This window comes from Micromys minutus, assembly GCF_963924665.1.
Source record: "Micromys minutus genome assembly, chromosome: 17".
NCBI lineage: Eukaryota > Metazoa > Chordata > Mammalia > Rodentia > Muridae > Micromys > Micromys minutus.
The window spans coordinates 17,581,214-17,603,285 of NC_137952.1; the positions used below are offsets into that span (position 1 = coordinate 17,581,214).

General features: G+C 35.4%; 1 protein-coding gene across 2 annotated transcripts in view; it reads right to left on the reverse strand.

Moving 5' to 3' along the window:
* The window catches only part of METTL15 (methyltransferase 15, mitochondrial 12S rRNA N4-cytidine), a 173,431-nt gene that overhangs the window by 14,556 nt on the left and 136,803 nt on the right, over nt 1-22,072 (reverse strand). For both annotated transcript variants that reach the window (XM_080931673.1, XM_080931672.1), the window contains exons 4-5: nt 15,675-15,866; nt 12,487-12,665 (exon numbers count right to left, since the gene is read on the reverse strand). In XM_080931673.1, coding sequence (XP_080787799.1) covers nt 12,487-12,665; nt 15,675-15,866 — 371 coding nt within the window. The remainder of the gene's footprint in view (nt 1-12,486; nt 12,666-15,674; nt 15,867-22,072) is intronic.

Consider the following 22,072-nt stretch of genomic DNA (forward strand, 5'->3'; position numbering starts at 1 on the left):
TTACATGCTCAAGTGTATTGAGATTTTTAAGCTCGTGGATGGAATTAGCAAGGTGCTGAGGCTGTCAACACGATGCATTGTGATCCTCCTGAGTCATAGGGTTTAAAAATTAATTGAGCTCTTGCACCTGTTTGCCGGCATTCATCTGTTGAGTTTCCATCACATTTAATAAGTCTCTGTGACGCAACTCGTGTCCTTTCGCCCGGGATGCTTTAATACTCTGTTCAATTTTCACCAGTCTGAAATTCAAGTAATATTACAAATTTCAAACTGTTAATTAAAATCTGTGAGACAGAATGATTCTGAGTAAAATTGGCTTTACTCAGTGAGGTTTTTTTAAACTTCTTCAAAGCCCCATCTAATCTCTAACTCCAACCAGGTTAATTCTGATGACAACATGATCTCACTATGGGTATCCTAGGTCTACAAATTGGGATAACATACAGGGCTTGTGGACCCTTGTAAGGATCTATGAGGTTCTCTATAAACACCATTTCACTATAAAAACAAATTTTAGTGAACTTGTTCACTAAGCATTCGTTTTACTTATTATCCTTATGATCATTGATCATCATTTAATCTGTGTCCAGTCTTAGTTGGTATTGGAACATTTGTCCTTCTGACTTAGTAATGCTATTCCATATGTGTGTATATGTCTGTGTAAGTGTATGTCATGTGTGCAGGTGGCTACAGAGGCCAGCAGAGTGTTTTAGATCACCTGGTGCTTGAGTTATAGGCAACTGTGATCTTCCCCATGTAAGTGCTAGGAGCAGAGGTTGGGTTCTCTGCAAAAAGCAAGAGTTCTTAACTACTGAGTTGTCTGTCATTCTAGTCCTGAGCAACATCTTTTTTCTTAAGAAGACTTTTAGGTTCTCTTCCCACCTGTTCTGGTCCAGATTTTATTTCCTTCTAATCTGGACTTCCTGAAAAATATCTAAGTTTACTTATAAATTACTATTTGATGATTCAGCTTCAAATAAATTACAACATTAACAAATATGGTCTATAATAGTTTAAATTCAACAAATTTAAAATGTCAGAATAACAATGTATAATCACTGCTCAATGTATATGACATGGCAACAGCCATGATATGCTGACATGACATCAAAATTTGATTGTGGGTTTGCCATATTATTTAATTCACATGATAATGACACAACCTAAAACTTAAATATTAGATATTTTCTTTACTTACATTTCAAATGTTATCCTTTTTCCTGGTTTTCCCTCTGGAAATTCCCTATCCTGCCCACTCCCCTTGCCTCTAAGAGAGTGTTCCCCTACCCACCCCCTCCCTCCCATCTCCCCGCCCTGGCATTCCTCTACACTGGCATATTAAGCCTTCACAGGGCCAAGGACCTCTCCTCTCCCTGATACCTGATAAGGCCATCCTCTGCTACATATGCAGCTGGAGCCATGGGTTCCTCCATGTGTACTCTTTGGTAGGTGGTTTAGTCTCTGGGAGCTCTGAGGGATCTAGTTGATTGATATTGTTGTTCTTCCTGTGGGGTTGCAAACCCTATCATCTCCTTCTGTGTTTTTTCTAACTCTACCACTGGGGACCCTTTATTTCATGTTCAATGTTAGTATAAAGAATATGTTTGATTATTTTAAGATAGAAGAAGCGCACAGCAATATAGTGATAGAAAACTACCTTGACTAACTGCTTTAAGGAAAAAATGTTTAACTAAAGTTTGGCAGCAACAATTATTTCTTGATAAATGTTTTATCTCCATTTTGTATTTCAGAAACAAATAAACCATAGAGGAATTTTAATCTAGTGACACTTCTCTGGAAGGGATTAAATCTAAAGGCCTAGGTATGTGTGATCCACATGGAAAGCAGACATGCCACACACCTTTAATCTCTTTGTCTGGAATAAGGACATGCTCTTACTACATACCTCTAAGGTAAAATTAGTTTATAAAAGGAAGTGGCCATGTTTGAAAGTGATGTCTAATTGAGGAACAGGCAAAGTGATGAATCAGAGAAAGATCTGATAGACTGACTCAGAGATACGATGTGCCCAACTCTCATGAGAGCGAACAGCACAGGAAAGAGAAGCTATTTAAAGACAACAAAGGCAGAATCAGGGGAGTCAGCGCAGTGAGCACAGTGCAGAGGGACTGAGATAGTGAATTCATGCAGCTCAGTGCGGATCAGCAAAAGCAGTGGGAGACACAGAAGAAGAAAGATTGAGAAGATAAAATGAATTGCCAGAGCTGGTTCGAATCCAAGCAGGAGGATTTATTGAGAAGCTTAGAGAGGGCAGAGTGAATCAGTCAGCTTGGAAGATTAGACTGTATGGAGGCGAGAAGCTTCCCGGCCTAGGCCTAGAGAGAGATAGGTAGAATGGGAGAAAAAAATGCTCTGGGCTCAGCCCAAGCCATGTGTTCTTAGCTTGAGTACAGCCCTCATGTGATCCCTTTATCTGAGGAAAAAACCCAACATTTAGATGTAAATCATTTAACCTTGAAAGTTCAATCTAATAAGTACCACTGTATTTCTATATAACTTTTCTCATTCCTTAAAGTATCAATTGACATTTCAACAGTAAATTTATTTCTATGGAAAGATATGCATTACATGTCCCAATGCAGAAAAAGATGATTAGTTTTCTTTCTCCTAAAAGTCATGTCATCCCTGTGGGAAGAAAGGCTGAAATGAAGTGATCAGCCTATCACAGATGATACTGCTTGACAAAAGCACAGGTTAGCAAAGGCCACACAGGACTTCTGTGCAGTACGCTCCTTTCCTCTCTGATTACACTGGATCTGCATAGAACCGGGAGCAAACGTGTATAAGTGCACTTGGCTTTAATTCTCACAGATGATATTCTTAGGGGCCATCTAATTGGCTGCTCATAGAATTGTTTTCATCCACAAAAATAGGTAAAGTGGTTGGACAAGATTAATCACTCATTCAAGTTCACAGAGGTAATAGGACAAGCAATAGATTTGAGGTTGTGTGTTTGTGTGTTTATATGAATGTGTACAGAGGCTAAAGTTACTTAGGTTTCATCCACCTTATTGGTTTTAATTTGGTTGTTTGGTTTGGTTTTAGTTTGTGTTGAAACAAGGTCTCACACTAGTCTGTAGCTCACCAGTTAGGCGAGACTGACCAGCCAGAGAATCACCAGCATCATCTGTAAATGCAGTAAAGCAACTGAACTTGCATGCCACCATCTTGGCTTTTTTTTTTTTTTTTTTTTAAACATGGAATCAGATTCATATCTTAGCCTGTGTGGCACTGTGCTCAGATTGGATAATCTCCACAGTCTGCTTTTAGGAGGTGGTTGTTAATATCCTCTGTTCGTACCTTTCCTCAAACTTAATCCCTTCGATATTCTGTATCTCTTATCAAGTGCTTCTCAGTTAACACTAGGAATTTGTAATTTCCCCCTGAATTTTCATTTTACTTTCCCTATAATTGCAGATATCATTTCATCTATTTATTTGTCCAATAAACATACATTAAACCCCACCTTGGCATCTAGTTTATGAGTCAGAATAAAGGTTAGGTAAAATTTTAGTCAGGAAATAAACATATACATGTAATGAACATGAATCACAAATACAAATGCAGTTTCCATGCCTTCATGATTTCTATTTAAATAGCATCACAAATCATCTACCAACTGTTGACTATGGATGATCAACTGTCTAACTTGTAAGCATAAAGTTCTTTAGATATCCTTTGAATATGCTATAAGCCTTAAGATTACAAATGAATACTTATTTTGGTTTAAGCAAAATACAATTAGTATGATTATGTCTGTTTAACATATATATTGCCAACTATCATCATAGCTATTGCTCACTTCTAGTTCAAGATAAAGATGGTTCAGAGCAATTTCTGTAGGAAAGCAAGCTGGAGGGGTTGAACTAAGTCTTTTCTTTCACAAAATTAGCATTTAATTAGTGATCACCTGCTGTGGCCAAAGTAGAGAAAGGACCCTAGAATCTGGAAGAGCTCCAGTACAAAATGCAGCAGGCAGCCCTCTTGAGAACACATGGACTTAAATTTCTCAAATAGAAGCAGATCTACAATCTAATTGCTTTTCAAGACTACTTAAAATTACATGTATTCTGAAAAAGTCTAGTTATAGATACTTCTTCCCAAATCAAGTATATTTTCCCATCAAGTGTGTGTTTGCATATGTCAATAGTCACGTACCTCTGTTTTTTAAAATAAAGTTGTAAGAAAAAAAAAAATACAAGGCACATACCTAAACACAATAAAGGCAATATACAGCAAACAGAAAAAAAAAAAAAGAGATTCTATATTCAGGAAAATATTTGAGAATTGTTTTTAGCATGTTATTGAATAATAAGATAAGAATTTTATATATATATATATACACACACATATATTCTTATCCTAAAAACAAACAAATCAAAGCACTAAAAAGCATTTTTTTTAGTGTGCCAGCATATGCTACTTCAACTTTGTTAGAGCATTTACAGTCTATGATTCACAGTCTCATGATGTATAAAATGAGGAATCTTTTTTTATTATTTGATGTTATTTTAAAGTCAGTATATGCATTTTGATAATTTCAAGGCATTAACATTGGAAAATGTCTCCCATGGTTCAAACACCAGTATATGACAATGCTGTTGTCTCATGTACTTACAGGCTAAAGCACCATGTTCAATAAAAATAAAATGTGATATACATATTAAGTGAAAAATTTCTATATAGGCAAATTTTTAAAAATATTAAAAAGGAAAAGTTAATTTTAAAACTATATATAATACAGATAATATTATGTATGCCATTTCAACATACAGTTACAAGAAAATTAGTGTATACTTAAACAGTACTAAATGTGACATATAGTTTACATTTATGACACTGATTTTATAATTTTTACTTTTGAAATTAAAACATAGTTACATTAATGCCCCTCCCAATTTCCTTTCTTAAACCCTTTCCTTGTATCCTCATGTTCTCTCAAATTTATGGCCCGTTTTTCTTTAATTTTTATTTTATTTGTGTGTGTGTGTGTGTGTGTGTGTGTGTGTGTGTACATGCTCATATGAATATATATATTGTTTTGAAATAGAAACCTATCAAGTGCCATGACCAAATGTAACTACTGATAACTGTATTGAGCAAATCAAATGTGGGAGACAATTCAAAGAAATATATGCACTGTATTCTATGCCATGAATTTATTTCCTGCAGTACTAGAGAGACACATACATAAACATCTTAGCTATTTCCAGTACTCCCAGAAGGATGACCCAGAGTTCATCAGAAAAAAATGACATGAGAGAAGAATCAGGAAGGCTGCAATTTTGGCGACAAGTAAACATAAGACCAATGGGAAGGTGACTATGATATGTATAAAAGGCAAGAGCTTCAGCATGCCTAGAGTACAACAGGTCAAAGTAGAAAAGGCTACAGCCAGACCATGATTTAGCAGAGGGGATCAACAGTCTACTGCTAAATTGCTGTTTAGTGAATGAATTATAGTTATTTTCAATTCTTAAACCTTATCACTTTACTTCATTTATAATCAATCACATTAGAATAAAAGTTATACTTAAAATGTGAATTGCTATTTATAAATTACTTTTGGAGAAATAATATATATATTGTATAAAACAGTATGTATGTGCTACATATATCAAAACTCCTTGTTATTCTTTCCTAAATATTGTATGTTTGAATATCCGTAGACACATGAACACTCAAGTTCCAAGGTAATTTGGCAATTAGAAAGGATTATAAATCGTAACTGTTACAATTTATGAAATATGTAACACTGGTGAAAAGAAGAGCTCCAATTCAGAGTTTGGCTTTTGTCTTTGGGAACCTCCCAGATATTCTTAGTGCCAGCAGAAGGCACCAAGCTTTAAGTTTACAAATTACTGCACGTTGATCTGATACACTGAGGACTTTTCCTGATGATAATGTGACTCTAGGCGTGGTTCTTGGTGTCCCCTGTTATTTTGAATTATAATCTTTTGAAAAGAAAAGGAAGTGATTTATATATTTCCATAAAAACATGGTTTTTAAGATGTGTCGGGAACTGAGCAGGATATATCCTGGAGGTGGCCTGGGAGATATCCTGGAGTCCTGGATAGGATTAAACATGTTAATATGAATTTATTATAAGTAGAAAGACATTTAAATATAACCTTTATATATACAGATTTACAAAACATTTGCTTCTTAAAACAATTGCCTATGAATTACAGTGTTTTGAGGAGTAACTGCCTTCCACCATTTGAATCTATGTAGAACCTATGATTGTGTTCTGCTGTAGGAACAAGTATATACTAGATTCATATGCGTCCTAAACCTCAAATCCATGGGTTCTTATATGAAAAATGTTCAGAAATAAAAACAGAGGCAGAGGGACAATGTCAAGTGACTGTAGAGTTGGCAAAAGAGACACCTACACGCTACAGAACATCAATGACTGCTGGGGACCAGTAAGGTCTAGGAACAGCTAAGGCAGAATCTTGGCCAGGGACCTACTGGTACCTCCATTCCAGTTCATGTCTTGAAACAGGTAGAACACATTTTTATTGCTTGAAGCTCCCTAGTCAGCAATGCTTTGTAATGGCACCAATAGGATCTGATGGAGATGTCATCCTGTCTCCTTCAGGAAGCAGCTGTCACAGCACATTGATTTGTCAACTTGATAAGTAGGCCCTTTTGTCTGTTCAAGACATTGTTTGAAAGTAGCATTAGACTTTGTAGTGTTAACAGTGTTAACATGAAGTCTTGCTTCATTTAAGAGTTCTGTGCTCATAGCATTTACTACTGTCATTAGGAAACTGATATACTACATAACATGATGAAATACTGATTAGGAAAGAAAAGCATACAGAGGAGGCTGTTTCTTTGTAGGATTGATCCCTGTGCTGCGTAGAAACCTTTTAATTTCATGTAATTCAACTTATCAATTCTTGACATAATTTCTGAAGATAGCTGACTCTTCTTATCCCTCCATCTTCAAGGGCTTTCCCTCTGCTTCACTCCAACCATCTTAGTTTTGAGTCTTACACTGATCCATCTGAATTAAATTTCAAGCCAAATGAGAGTTGTGTTTAGTTTCATTCTCCCACATATCGTTTCATAGCACTATTACTAAAAAGGTATTTCTTATGTAAAAAATATCTTTGGAAACTATATTAAATCAGTTGGGCCATAGACATAGTGTAATCTTTAATTATTCTATCCTATTTGATTGGTTTTCATGTCCATTTTTGTGAATTACTATAATATTATTACTATGATTTTATAATTTGAAATCTGACATTATAACAGCAGCAGAATTATTTTTTCCCTCAGGATTAATTTGCTTATTTGGGAATATTTTATATTTCTATGTGAATTTTAGAGTTTTTTTTTTTTTTTTTTTTTTTTCTCATGATGGGTTAAAAAGGTCCATGGAAGTCTCATTGGCATTGCATTGAATTTGTTGATCAGTGTTATATGACTGCTCCTGACAACACATGAAAACACATCTATTCACTTGTGGTAGTAACAAGAAAAGAATAAATATATAATTACATCTAAGTATAGCTTGATGAAATGAGTTTATTAGAGTTACAGGATTATTCAAAAGCAGAATCATCATCATAAAACCTACACGTAAGAACTCATAAGAAGTGTAAAACTCTAGCCATCTAACTAACCTGTAGGAGGCTCCATGCAGTCTTTTCTGTTCAATAATTGGTCACTGCTTTTACAACAGACAGAAGGCCCTGGAATGGGGTTGCAATCTCAAGGGAAGAACAACATTATCAGTCAACCAAATACTCCAAAACTCGCATGGACTAAAACACCAAACATTGAGCACACATTGAGAGATGTATAGCTCCAGTTGCATATGTAGCTGAAGATAGCAGAGTCTGCTATGATGTGAGAAGAGGCCTTTGATTCAGGGAGGGGATGTTTTTCCAATGTAGGGGAAGCCAAGGCAATGAGATGGAGAGGGTGATTAGGAGGGAGTGCACTTTTGTGAAGACAAGTAGAGGTGGAGGGGGGATGGGAGCAGGGTGGAGGAAGGGGATAGCATTTCAAATGTAAATACAGAGAGTATCTAATAAAAATATTTTAAAAAGAAGGCCCTGAAAATCTAATAAGTTTCCCAAGTCTGGTAAGTTCTGTAAGTTTCCTGAATCTTGTGAGAACTGAAGTTTATAACTAGTCTTATGAGTTTCTAATCTAGTCTTGTGACTTTCAATTCTTCTTTTAGAAGGGAATGTTTCAACTGTAAGAATTAGCAATGTAACATCACTTTTAGCATGCAATTTGCACAGTATTTATTGTGGCCAGTGTATAAGTGTGATATGCCAGAACTTAAGGTACCATTCCCCAGGTGGTGGCCACCTGCTGTATTTTAAAGAATGTTTTTTAAAAAATATTATATATGTCTGTTTTTGAGACTCTGGGTGTCTGTGTCTACCACGTAGGTGCCTGGAAATAATCCCAGGTCTTCCATAAAAGTATTAAGCACCCACAACCAATGAGCTATATCTTTAGCCTGCTGACTTCAGCTTTCTTGAGACAAGGCTGGCTGACCAAGGTGCCACCTAACTCCACTCTCCCAGTGCAGGGATTAACTCAGACATGCCCACCATTTTTATCATTTTAACATGAGTTCTGTGATCACACATGTCCTCATGCTGAGCAGCAAGCACTTTATTAAACGATCTATCTCTATAACCCTATTTTACTTAATTTTTTTTGCAGTTATTATTAAAGTGATCATTTTCTTCATTTACTTCTCAGGTGATCTGTTATCAGCACATAGGAAAACTATTCATTTATGTGTTAATATTATATATTGTTACTTTGTTAATCAGTTCAGTGTATTAGGGTAGAATCTTCAGGGATTTTATGTATAGGATCATGTCATCTTCAATAACAATAATTTGCTTCTTCCTTTCTTATTTATACAACTTTAATTTCTTTAATAATATGAACTAGTTAAGATTACAGTGACAATATTGAATGTGGATAAAGAATATTCGTATTTTTCCTCATTGTGGTGAAACTTTTTGCAGGTTTTCTCCACTGAGTATAATGCTGGCTCCAGATGTGGGATATGTTCTCTTACAATGTGGAGGAAATAATGTGAAGATTAAATAAATTGGATTACATGAAATTAAAATGTTTCTGCACAGCCATGGAAACATCCCTGCAAAGAATCAGCATCCTCTGTACACCTTTTCTCTCAGTCAATATTTCATTGTCTTATGTCAAGTTTCATTCAGTTTTCTAATGACAGTAGTAAATGCTATGAACACAAGGCTCTTTTGATTAAAGCAAGACTTTATGTAACACTACAAAGCCAAATGCATTGTTGAGTTGTGTTTGCAAGTGTTTATTGGAACTATCCAGGTCTACTGAAGTACTGGATATGAGAACCTACAACTACCACCTTGCTAAACCAGCTACATTCCAAACATTTGTCCTTATCCCCACAGAAAAGTATTATCTTTACCCATAAAAAATACTCTTTGCAAAAGACAGGAACCAATACAGAAAACCACAACTAATCAAAATGTAGAACTGAGGAACCCAGCATGAGTGGATACAGCTGCGACACAACTCCATGTGTAAGGCTCAGGGATCCTTGTGGAAGAGGACACTGAGTGACTTTAAGAGCCAGAGAAACACTGTTTTACTGTGAGATTGTGTCTCCTAATAATGACAAGCTATTTCCATATCGTATAATCTCGCCAACACGATTGCTTAAACACCATCTGAACAAAGAAAACAAGAATATACATGCTAATATGAAGGGAGAAAGCCCAGGAGGCTTCAACCTTACGTGAAATATTAGAGACACCTAAGAAATCTTGGGTAAAAATAGTCCCCAAGGAAAAAATACAGAAACTGGGTGGGTATCTAATACTAAATAATTAGCCCTTAAATCATATATACAAGTAATATAAGTATTAATTCTAGTTGTATATTTAGAAATATATATCTATGTGTATACATGTATATATGCATGTACATGTGTATATATACACACATATGTATATGTATGAATGTATGCAGCAGCTTTTAATATAAAAAGAGGTCATGAGTTCTAAAGAGATCAAGAACTAATATAAGGGAGAGTTTGGAAGAAGGATATTATAATCTCAAAAATAAATAATGATAAATAAATAATCTCAAAAAATAAACAAAATAGAAATTAATAAAGAAAATGTGGCATCCATGAGATGAGGGAGAGTGGCTCATGATTTTCTTTCCTGTCATGTCCTTTGTCAGCTTCTGTATCTGATAACACTGCTTTCCTAAAAAGAGCTCAGTGTTATTCGTTTACTCTCCGGTTTCAGAGGGCTTTGTGGAGTGTTTTAGTCCTTCAAAGTTTCATAGAATTCAGCAGAGAAAACACAAGTGCTGGAGTTGGTTTAGTCAGAAAGCTCCAGTCTCATTGTTTGGTACAGATCTATTAAGCATTCTAATCTCTTGGTTCAATGCTGGTAGGTCAGTCATTCTTTTTTAAAATCTCATCTTGCCATCAATAAAGTTCTATTTCTAATGACTGGTATTGAAGACATAAAAACAGACTCAGAGAACTAATTCAGTGTTTTAATGTCATTCACATTTTTTTTCCTTGCCCATATGTGAATATTCTCACTTTTCCTTCATTGTTGATATGGCGCTAATGCATTCTTAACATCACAACATTCCGAGAGATACTTATATTGTTCCTGTGGTATATGTTCACATCAGTTCATCTAATACCAGATTGGTATCTCCCCATGTTCACAGATTCAGACCCAGAAACAAAACAGATAATTTAATTTCTTGAAGATATACTCCCTAGTAGGTCTCAAATGCATGATCTCCTAAATTTTAATTAGTCCTAACTGTCCTTAAATAGGCTGTAGTCTTGAGTAAACCATTGGTCCTCTTTAGAATTGTTTTCACAAGATACTAGATAAAGGTTTCCAACAGAAGAATCTCCAGGGTTCTCGTTAGCTACAAACCTTCCTATCGGTACCAGACAAAATTGCATTTTCTTATGAATAAATAATGTGATTTCTCACAGAAAAACGGCATGCCGTGCTCCTTAAAGACAGCAAGGACAAGTACTGTTGCCTGGTGAGTAAAGATTGAGAAGGGCAAAGTGTGTAAGGAAAAGCAGAATCTGTTTCCTGCTAACATACCAGTGTAAACCCTTTTCAGGGTAAAGAATCATAAAATACTATATGTTTATAAAACCCACATGAATTCTGCTCTAACTTCAATAAAAGATATTAAGTTCAAAAGGACCTGATTAATGCCACTTAAAAACGTAAGAACTTAGATAATCTTTATATTTTATTATATGTTAAACAGAGTACAATATTTTAAAATATATTTAATTGGGCTATAAAACAATTGTTATATGAATGATTTGAGTGAATTCATAATTAAGTTATATTCCTTAATCTCTCTCTATTATTAATGTAGCATTAGTTAGTACTGGCTCCTTTCAAATACTATACAAACATGCCTTTCATTTATTTATTTCTTATATAATTTAATAAGAAACAATGAAAACAATCTTAACATTATTTTTATATATAAAAATGACATATTTTTTTCTGTTAATCCAATGGAATGAAAAATTTACCACTGTAACTCTGTTAAATAACAGCAAGAGTTGCATTTTTTGCTTTGAGAATCTTTCATCAGAACATAGCTGGGAAACAGCTCTGGCTTCAAACGGAAAGGATGCAATAAAGTACCTCCTAGCTAGATCAGGTTCAAGAGGTTTATGGTGGTGAACAGCAGACAAGATGAAATGTTTCAATAAGTCCCTTAGGCTGATTTAGTTAGCATCCACAAAGCAGAATAACCTATACATCAATACCCTTTGTTGGCTGACTGTTTAGAATAGATGTATGAGTATGAGTCACTCAGGTTTATTTTGGCAGTCAGGTAATGCAATTCTCCTTTTGCCTGAAATATGAAAACGTAGAAATATGAAACTATGAGAGGTAATGTCAAATCTCACACAGGATGCTTATCAACCACCAGGATAGGACAAGACATTTTTTAAAACCTTATCAGTCCATGTTTCACCTTGGTCAGCACAAATGGACAGTTCCCATATATAAAATTTCTATTATATTAATCAGACACCTATGGTGAATACTTTTAAAGTACTGTGTGTGGTGTTAGAGTTGCTAGAGTGAGAAAATTTAAAAAAAAGAAAAGAGAATCCTGACATTTGAGAAGGATTTGAAGGACTTTGTTCTGAATGAGTTCATATACAAATGAATCCCGCTGGGAGTCAACAGGGAGGCATGTGCATGCACACACATGAACACACACAAACACACAAACAATATCGATATATATATATATACACACACATACACATATATGTGCATATATGTGTGTGAGCAATACATTATACATGCAATAAAACTACATATACATATATATGAGGTACATTTTAATTTAACTTGTTACTCTTAGACAGTACAGAGAAATCAGCAAGGGTACCTGCAACAATGCTGGCTAGCTGCTGGGTTCTAGAGATAGGATATGTGCTGCGTGCTTGAGTAATTGCAGAAGCAATTTTTTTGGCATGTTTCTCCTCTCCATATGCTCTTAGGATGGATGCAAGTGATTGTTGATCTAAAGCATTCACAACATCAGCAGCAGTGGGCAAGTCAGGGTACCTGTGCATAAGAAGAGCCAATCAGTTTACTGTCACTGTTTTTGTTGACAAAGGTTGTTTGCTCAGAGCACTGGGAATGTAAACTAAGGCAGTTACAACATACTGCCTAGACAAAATTCTAAACCCCACTAAAATATCACAAACATGAAATAAGTTTTCAGTTTACATTGTAATCATTATACCAAGAGGAACCTGAAACATTCAATAAAGTCAGGGTAAAGAGAAGTTAAAGTATTATGCAAACCTTTAAATTTCACTCATTAGAAAAGTTAATATTGATCCTGTAGATTTCCTGTAAAATAAAACAATAGAAGAATCCTCGATGCAACTTGTTCAATATGTAAGTTACTAACTGAATTATTATTATTATTTTCTTTAGAATGGGAGTTATGATGCTGACAGATGAAAGCTTGTTAAGTCTAAAGGCTGAGGAGGAAATTAATCTATGGCAGCTAAGAATCTATGAGTGGGACCAAAAAAAAAAAAAAAAAAAAAAAAAGTCCAACCTAGAAAGTCTCCCTCACAATAACTAAAAAGACCTAGTGTTAACCAGGCATGTTTTGGATATTTTATATGAGATCAGTTATCAGGGTCACAGATCACCATGGATTAAGTCCTCAAAAGAAACAGTATTGATTGAACAAGCCTAAATATTACCTTCAATCAGGGGATAGAAAGAAAGCCCAAGTTCTGACACCACAGATTAAATTATGCAAGCAAAAACCAGTGCTCTCTGTCAGATCATTCTAGTTTATTTCCATTGCAGTGGGTCAAAGTATTCTAAATGATGAGCTAGCAAAGACTTGACTTATTAGAAACATCTGCTAGTAGTACACTTATTACTCCCACATAAATATGTTGGGTTATTAGTGGCATACTGTGACTAGTTATGAGTTCCAAAGATATGGGAGCATAAGACTTGAGGTTTAACCAGAGTGGGGTTGTGAGAACATTTAAAACTCTTTTTGAAAATTATTACCTTGTTTTGTAAAAGAAGATAAGGAGATAAGCATGGATCGATTTGCACTCTTCTGCATGCTGATTGCCATAGATTCGTGGGTTCATTTCTAGGTCTTCAATGTTGTTCCACTGATCTATCTGCCTATCTTTGTACCAATACAATGTGAAGAAAGAGGAACACTTCTCCGTCATTGGTGGGATTGCAAGCTGGTACAACCACTCTGAAAATCAGTCTGATGTTTCCTCAAAAAATTGGACATAGTATAACCTGAAAACCCAGCTATACAATTCCTGGAAAATACTCAAAAGGCACTCCAACATCTAAGAAGGACAATTGCCCACCATGTTCATAGAAGCCTTATTTATAATAGCCAGAAACTGGAAAGAACCCAGATGTCCTTCATCAGAGGAATGGATACAGAAATTGTGGTACATATAGACAATGGAGTACTACTCAGCTATCAAAACAATGACTTCATCAAATCCCTAGGAAAATGGATGGAACTAAAAATCCTAAGTGAGGTAACCCTGTCATGAAAGAACACATATGGTATTCACAGAGTTTTAAATGCATTAGATTCTCAATTTTAATCTGTGAAATGAATATAATAATGCTTATCTAAATTATAAGAATTATTGTTGGGAAAGGACGCCTACATGAATAAAGACAATTTAATGTCTGGGCAATAAATGTTCATGTCTTTCAGACCTTTCACATTCACATATTTGCCAGTCATTATTTGAGCATAAAAGACAAAATCTTTAGTAGTAATTTTAGACCCTTAGCTCTATTAAAACAATTATATGATAGTATAGATAAATTTAGTTTTCATGATAACTTTCTCTTTTTAAACAAGAACATTAAAGTAGCATTTTTATCAAGTAGCAGTCAATGGACACCAGGTAAAATTTCATTTTACTCTTAATGCTAGAAGACAAAAGGATCATGACTCTGGAGCATAACAGTACAGAAACCTACTTTAGAACAGGAATTAATATAAACAAGAACTGCTTCTCTCAAAACAAGAAGTTTCCTTGTGCTAGTCGATAGTTCAATGACTTAACTCCCAAGACAAAGTCTTGAGTGCCAATTTAATATCCCCAAACAAAGACTATGTCTATTAACAGAGTTATCCTTTAAAGTATTTGAAGTTTGGAATTCCTCTATATTACATGACAAGATAATATAACCTAAAAGCAGTGGGTATTGAAACTGGGGACAACATAGATTTAAGACTCCAGTGCTAAATGATTCTTTTGCACTTTTTTTTTTTTTTTTTTTTTTTTTTGTCACAGGGATGTATTACTATCTGGGGACTGATAGACTATCTGTGGTTTTATGTGTTTGTGTGTACATATAGATAAGTTTTTTGTTTTTGTTTTTGTTTTTTTTTTTTTTTTGTTTTGCCATGACCTAACCTTCTACTTGGATTTGCACTGTATATATTTTCATGCCTGGGTTTCATTTTCCTATATATTCAATTTCCCTATTCTGATATATGTTATAGTTTATAGACTATGTTAACTACCTGAACAATCTTCATATGTGTCTATGTATTATCTAGGTAGATAATGTGGACCATAACTTGCTGAATAAATCATACAGAAATATAATTGCTGATCACTGAGCGCCTACCCTATATTTTGCAGCATTATAAAATAATATCAATTAAATACAGCTTTTGTATCACAGAGACATGTCTACAAGCAAAAAATGAAGCTATTGTTTCAGAATCTATATTTTTCTACTTTACAGTTAAAAAGCCATGTTATAATTACTGGGAAAAAAATCACCTAAAAGTAGATTTTCCCCATTCTGGACACTTTCACTATTTTCTGTAAGGACAGTAAATATTTTCCTTTTAGAATCTCAAAGCTAAAGAAATACTGAAAACTATAATGAGTGCCAAACACAGTTGATTTACTATGCAAGGACAGTTTAGGATGTGGGAGTGTGCTGGGAATTTTTCAGTCTTTGAGGAAATTACATTCAGAATATTGAAGAAATTGATTTTCTTATGGTAAAAAGCAATGCTTTTTCAATACTGACCTGTCTCCATCCATTCTCATGTCCAAGGGACCATCTTTCCGAAGGGAGAAACCCCGTTCAGGAACATCAAGTTGCATGGAAGAACACCCCAGATCCAAAAGGACTCCATCAATAGTGCCTGGCTGCACTCCAGCTTTCATTAGCAAAGCCTCTGCCTGGCTGAACTGGCCCAACATAGCTTGAATCTGTGTCCTGTGAATAAACCCAAGACATAAAGATACTTTGATTGTATTATTCTTCAAGTGTCTTACCAGTAGAAGCAAGCACTCATATCACCAGATGATATACCCAAAATAAATACACTATGTGTCAAGTACTTGCTTGCATTATACTTTTAAGAACATACACACACACACACACACACACACACACACACACACACACACAGTTACAAATTAGCCATATTCTTTATTTAAGCATAAGATACATTAATATATTCAGAAATAAAACATATACAAAACTATTAAATTTTTTTATTGGATATTTTCTGTATTTACATTTCAGATGTAATCCCCTTTCCCCAAATCCCATCCCACCTCCTCCTAACACTGCCTCTATCAGGGTGCTCCCTCTCCCAACAACCCTCACCCACCTCAGCACCTTATCATTCCCCTACAAACAAGCCTTCACTGGACCAAATGCTATCCTCTGCTATATGCACCTGGGGCCATGGGTCTCTCCAAGTGAACTCATTGGTTGGTATTTTAATCCCTGGGAGCTGCAGTCACTGATAGTGGGATGCTAACCCCAGAGGCTTGCACTCCCCCAGAAACAACTCACAGACTGTATGAAGTCCAAGAAATAAAGAAAACAAAAAAAAATATACATATATTTACAAAACAAGAAGACTTTGACTATTTCCATGTTCCATTTTGTTTTGCATGTACTTTACGCTTATTGTAACTATTAGGTTTTCAATGCATACTGTCAAGCCCTTGAAAAAAATCAAGTACTGACGAAAAAAATATATTCACATGGTTTTATGTAAAAATTATTTCAATGTCTGAAAAAACATTACTGACAAAAATGTATAATTTTAAGCAAAAAATGTTTAAAATCTGTACATTTATCTTTGTTTTGTAAAATAAAGTCGTTTTAAAAAAAAAAAAAAGATGATCTTTTCCTCAAAACCTGCTCCTCTATCTATGGCTTTATTCTTCCCATAAATGTTTTGTTCTCCCTTTTAAGAAGGGCTGAGGCATCCATCCACATTCTGGCCTTCCTTCTCTTTGAGTTTCATAATTTCTGTGACTTATTTCTTGGTTATTCCCAGCTTCTTTGGTTAGTATCCACTTATGAGTGAGTGCATACCAGTAGTGTTCTTTTGTGACTTGGTTACTTCACTCAGGATGATAGCTTCAAGTTCCATCCATAGGAATTTCACAAAGTCATTGTTTTTAACAGTATTAATAATAATACATTGCATAAATGTGCCACATTTTCTGTATCAATTCCTCTGTTGAAGGACATCTGAGTTCTTTCCAGCTTCTGGCAATTATAAATAAGGTTGCTATAAACATGGTGGAACATGTGTCCTTGTTAGATGTTAGAGCTTCTTTGGAGTATATGCCCAGGAGTGGTATAGCTGGGTCCTCAGGTAGTATTATGTCTAATTTTCTGAGGAACAGCCAGACTCATTTCCAGTTTGGTTGCAACAACTTACAATCCCACCAACAGTGGAGGAGTGTTCCCCTTTCTCCACATCCTCACCAATATCTGCTGTTAGCTGAGTTTTTAATCTTAGCCATTCTGACTGGTGAGATGTGGAATCTCAGGGTTGCTTTGATTTGCATTTCCCTGATGACTAGGGATGTTGAGCATTTCTTTAGGTATTTCTTCAGTTTAGAATGCTTTGCTTAGCTCTGTACTCCATACTTTAATAGGATTATTTAATTCTCTAGAGTCTAGCTTATTGAGTTCTTTGTATATATTGGATACTAGCCCTCTATCAGATGTACGATTGGTAAAGATATTTCCCTACTTTGTTGGTTGCCATTTTGTCCTTTAGACAGTGTCCTTTGCTTTACAGAAGCTTTGTAATTTCATGAGTTCCCATTTGTTAATCCTTTATCATAGAGCGTAAGCCATTGGTGTTCTCTTCAGAAATCTTTTCCCTGTGCCTATGTGTTCTAAGCTCTACCCACTTTCAGTTCTATTAGTTTCAGTGTACCTGGTTTTATAGGGAGCTCTTCGATCTACTTCAGCTTGAGCTTTATACAAGGAGAAAAGAAAGGATCAATTTGCATTCTTCTGCTTGCTTACTGCCAGTTGAACCAGCACCATTTGTTGAAAATGCTGTTCTTTTTCTATTGAATGTTTTTAGCTCATTTGTCAGAGATGAAGTGACCATTGGTGTGTGGATTCATTTCTGGGTCTTCAATTTTATTCCATTGATCTACCTGCCTGTCTCTGTACCAATACCATGTGGTTTTTATTACAACTGATGTATAATATAGCTTGAGGTCAGGGATGGTGATTCTCTGATTCTCAGAGAATCACCATCTCACTTGCTTCACTTCACTTGCTTGGTTAGGGCCACCCAAAAGCATTTTATATTCTTTGTGAATATTGTGAAGGGTATAGATTCTCTAATTTCCTTCTCAGCCTGTTTGTCCTTTGCATAGAGAAAGGCTACTCATTTGTTTGAGTTAATTTTATATTCAGCCACTTTGCTGAAGTTGTTGATCAGCTGTAGGAGTTCTCTGGTGGAATTTTTGAGTTCACTTAAGTATACTGCAAATGGCGATGTTTTGATTTCTTCCTTTTCAATTTGTATCCCTTTGACCTCTTTTTGCTGTCTGATTGTCCCAGCTAGTATTTCCAGTACTATATTGAATAGGTAGGGGGAGAGTGGGCTGCCTTGTCTTGTCCCTGATTTTAGTGGTATTGCTTCAAGTTTCTGAACATTTAGTTTGATGTTGGCTACTGGTTTGCTGTAATTTACTTTTACTATGTTTAAGTATGGGCCTCAAATTTCTGATCTTTCCAAGACTTTTAATATGAAGAGGTGTTGAATTTTGTCAAATGCTTTCTCATCATGGAAAGAGATGATAAAGTGTTTTGTTTTGTTTTGTTTTTCTTTGAGTTTGTTTATATAGTGGAGTATGTTGATAGATTTCTATATATTGAACCATCCCTGCATTCCTGGGATGAAGCCTACTTTATCATGGTGAATGATCCTTTTGATGTGTTCTTGGATTCGGTTTGCAAGAATTTTATTAAGTATTTCTGCATTAATGTTGATGAGGAAACTTGTCCTACAGTTCTCTTTCTTTGTAGAGTCTTTGTGTGGTTTAGGAATGAGCTTAATTGTGGCTTCAAAGAATTAGTTGGGTAGTGTTCTCTCTGTTTCTATTTTGTGGAATAGTTTGGAGAGTATTGGTATTAGGTTTCCTATGAAGATCTGATAGAATTCTGCACTAAACCCATCATGTCTCCCCCTCTCCGGTGCATCTGCTTCTTTTTTGTTTTAGAGCATTTATGTGTGTTATCAAGCCATTAGTGTATGCTTTCTCCAGTTTCTTTTTGAAGGACCTCAGAGCTCTGAGTTTTCCTCTTAGCACTGCTTTCATTGTAGCCCATTATTTTGGGTATAATGTGCCTTCATTTTTGTTAAATTCTAAAAAGTCTTTGTATTTCTTTCTTGACCAAGCCATCGTGTAGAAAACTGTGCAGCTTCCATGTATATGTGGGCTTTTCATTGTTTTTGTTTTATTTGGTCCATGTTGATCTGATACAATGCATGGAATTATTTTGATATTCTTGTATTTGTAGATGCATGCTTTGCGACTGACTATATGTTCAATTTGGAAGACGGTGCTGTGAGGTTCTGAGAAGAAGATATATTAGTCTATTTTGGGATGAAATGTTCTATATGTTTGCTAAACCCATTTGGTTCATAACTTGTTATTTTCACTATGTCTCTGTTCAGTTTCTGCTTCCGTGATCTGTCCATTGATGAGGGTATGGTGTTGAAGTCTCCCACTATTATTGTGTGTGGTGCAATATATGCTTTGAGCTTTAGTAGAGTTCTTTTTTTTTTCTTAAATGAACGTGGGTATCCTTGTATTTGATGCATAGATGTTCAAGATTGAGTGTTAGTCTCGATAGATTTTCCTTTAATGAGTAAAAAGTGTTCTTCAACTTTTAGTTGAAAATCTATTTTATTTGACATTAGGATGAGTACTTCAACTTATTTCTTGCAACCATTTACTTCGAATTTTTTTCCCAACCTTTTACTCTTAGGTAGTGACTGTCTTTGTTGCTGAGTTTCCTGTATGTAGCAAATGCTGGGTCATGTTTATGTATCCACTCCAATGGTCTATGTCTTTTTATTGGGGAACTTAGTCCATTGATGTTAAGAGAAATTAAGGAACAGTGATGTTTCCTGCTATTTTTGTTGTTAGAGGTAGAATTATGTTTGTGTGCTTTTCTTCTTTGGGGTTTGTTGTAAGATCAATTTATTTTTATTTTTTTTTTATTTTTTGCTTTTCCTAGGGTGACGTTTCCCTCTTTGTGGTTGAATTTTCCACCTATGACCCTTTGTACGGCTGGATCTGTGGACAGAAATCTGGTGTTGTCTTGGAATATCTTGGTTTCTTCATCTACGGCAATTCAGGGTTTTGCTGGATATAGTAACCTGGGCTGGCATTTGTGGTCTGTTATTAAAGTCTGTATGATGTTAGTCCAGGATCTTCTAGCTTTTGTAGTCTCTGTTGAGAAGTCTGGTGTAATTCTGAACAGCCTCCCTTTATATGTTGCCTGTCCTTTCCCCCTTACTGCCTTTAGTATTCTTTGTTTTGAACATTTGTTTTTTTGATCATTATGTGTCAAAAAAATTTTTTTTTCTTGTCCAATCTATTTGGAGATCTGTAGACTTCTTGTACATTTGTGGTCATCTCTTACTTTAGATTAGAGACTGTTGTGTCAATGTTTTCTATGTTATCTTCTGTCCCTGAGATCCTCTCTTCTATCTCCTGTATTCTGTTGGTGTTCCTTGCCTCTATGACTCCACATGTCATTCCTAGGTTTTCCAACTTCAGGACTGTCTCCTTTTGTGATTTCTTCATGGTTTCTGTTTTCAATTCTTTCACCTGTTTGGTTGTGCTTTACTGTTGATCTTTAAGTGATTTTTGTTATTTTGTGTTTTTTCTTTAAGGGCTTCAACTCGTTTGTGTGTGTTCTCCTGGCTTTCCTGTACTTCAAGTTTGTTATTTACGTGCTTCTTGAGGATCTCCATCATCATCATGAAGTGTGATTTTAAGTCTAAATCTTGTTTTTCTAGTTTGTTGAGATAGCCACTGTTTGCTGTGGTGGGAGAACTGGGTTCTGATGTTTCCAGATTGTCTTGGTTTCCATTTCTTAAATTCTTGTGCTTGTCTCTTGCCAACTTGTTATCTGTGATGCTCGGTGATCTTATTATTTCTGACTGGAGCTTGTCTCTCCTGTGGGTCTGTGGGTCCGTGGTCTCCGGAGAAAGATTGCTCCTGGATGTTCGGCTCTCTGGGAATGCTGTGAGTTCCGATGGCAGTGGGTGGACTCTGGGTTTGGTCCTGAACAGTCTGTTCCCAGGAAGCACTGATCTACCTGCACCCTGAGAGTTCCAGGTGGACTCTCTCCGGATAGTCCACGGAGAGAAAGTGTGAACTCAGGCATGGGCTCAGAGTGAGAGTGCTCCTGTGGCTCTTTGAGGTGCCCAGCAATCTGGGGGGCAAGCTGCCAGTCCTGATGCAACTAAGCCAACTCTCAGCCATATTCTTTTGTCAGACTAGGTGTTTCATTCCTTTCTTGTAAAAATTTTAAATTTATGAGTAACAAAAGTAGTAAATGACATTCTTTCAGAAGACTTATTAAACATCTGAGGCAATTCAAATACAGTAGGCACAAAAAGAAAAGTAATAGAAATAAAATGTTCATATATATCATGAATGCTACTTAGCAACATAAAAGGAACAAAATCCATTTATATATGCAACAATTAAGAAGGAACTGGAATTCACTATACTAAGTGAATTAAGAATGCACAGGAAAACAAGCACTACATAATCCACTCATATGTGAAATTTTAATATATTGGTCTCCAATTTGAGAAAAAATATGGTATCTTGCTGTGTGAAAAAAGAGTTGGGGAAAGAAGAAAATAGTAAAGTTTGATCAATGGATACTAAAGAGAAGATAAGGATTTTCAGTGTACTAGTGTGCCCTTATTTAAGTATTAATAATGTATACATGTATTCCACATCACATCAACTTATATGTACACTTTTTATGTACCTGTTAAAAATGATTCTAATTAAATGTAAAGTAATAATATAAAAAGACAAATTTAAGATGTTCACACCATTTAGTTTACTGCTGTGCATACTTATCCTGCTCTTCTGATCAGGGTGTTACATAGT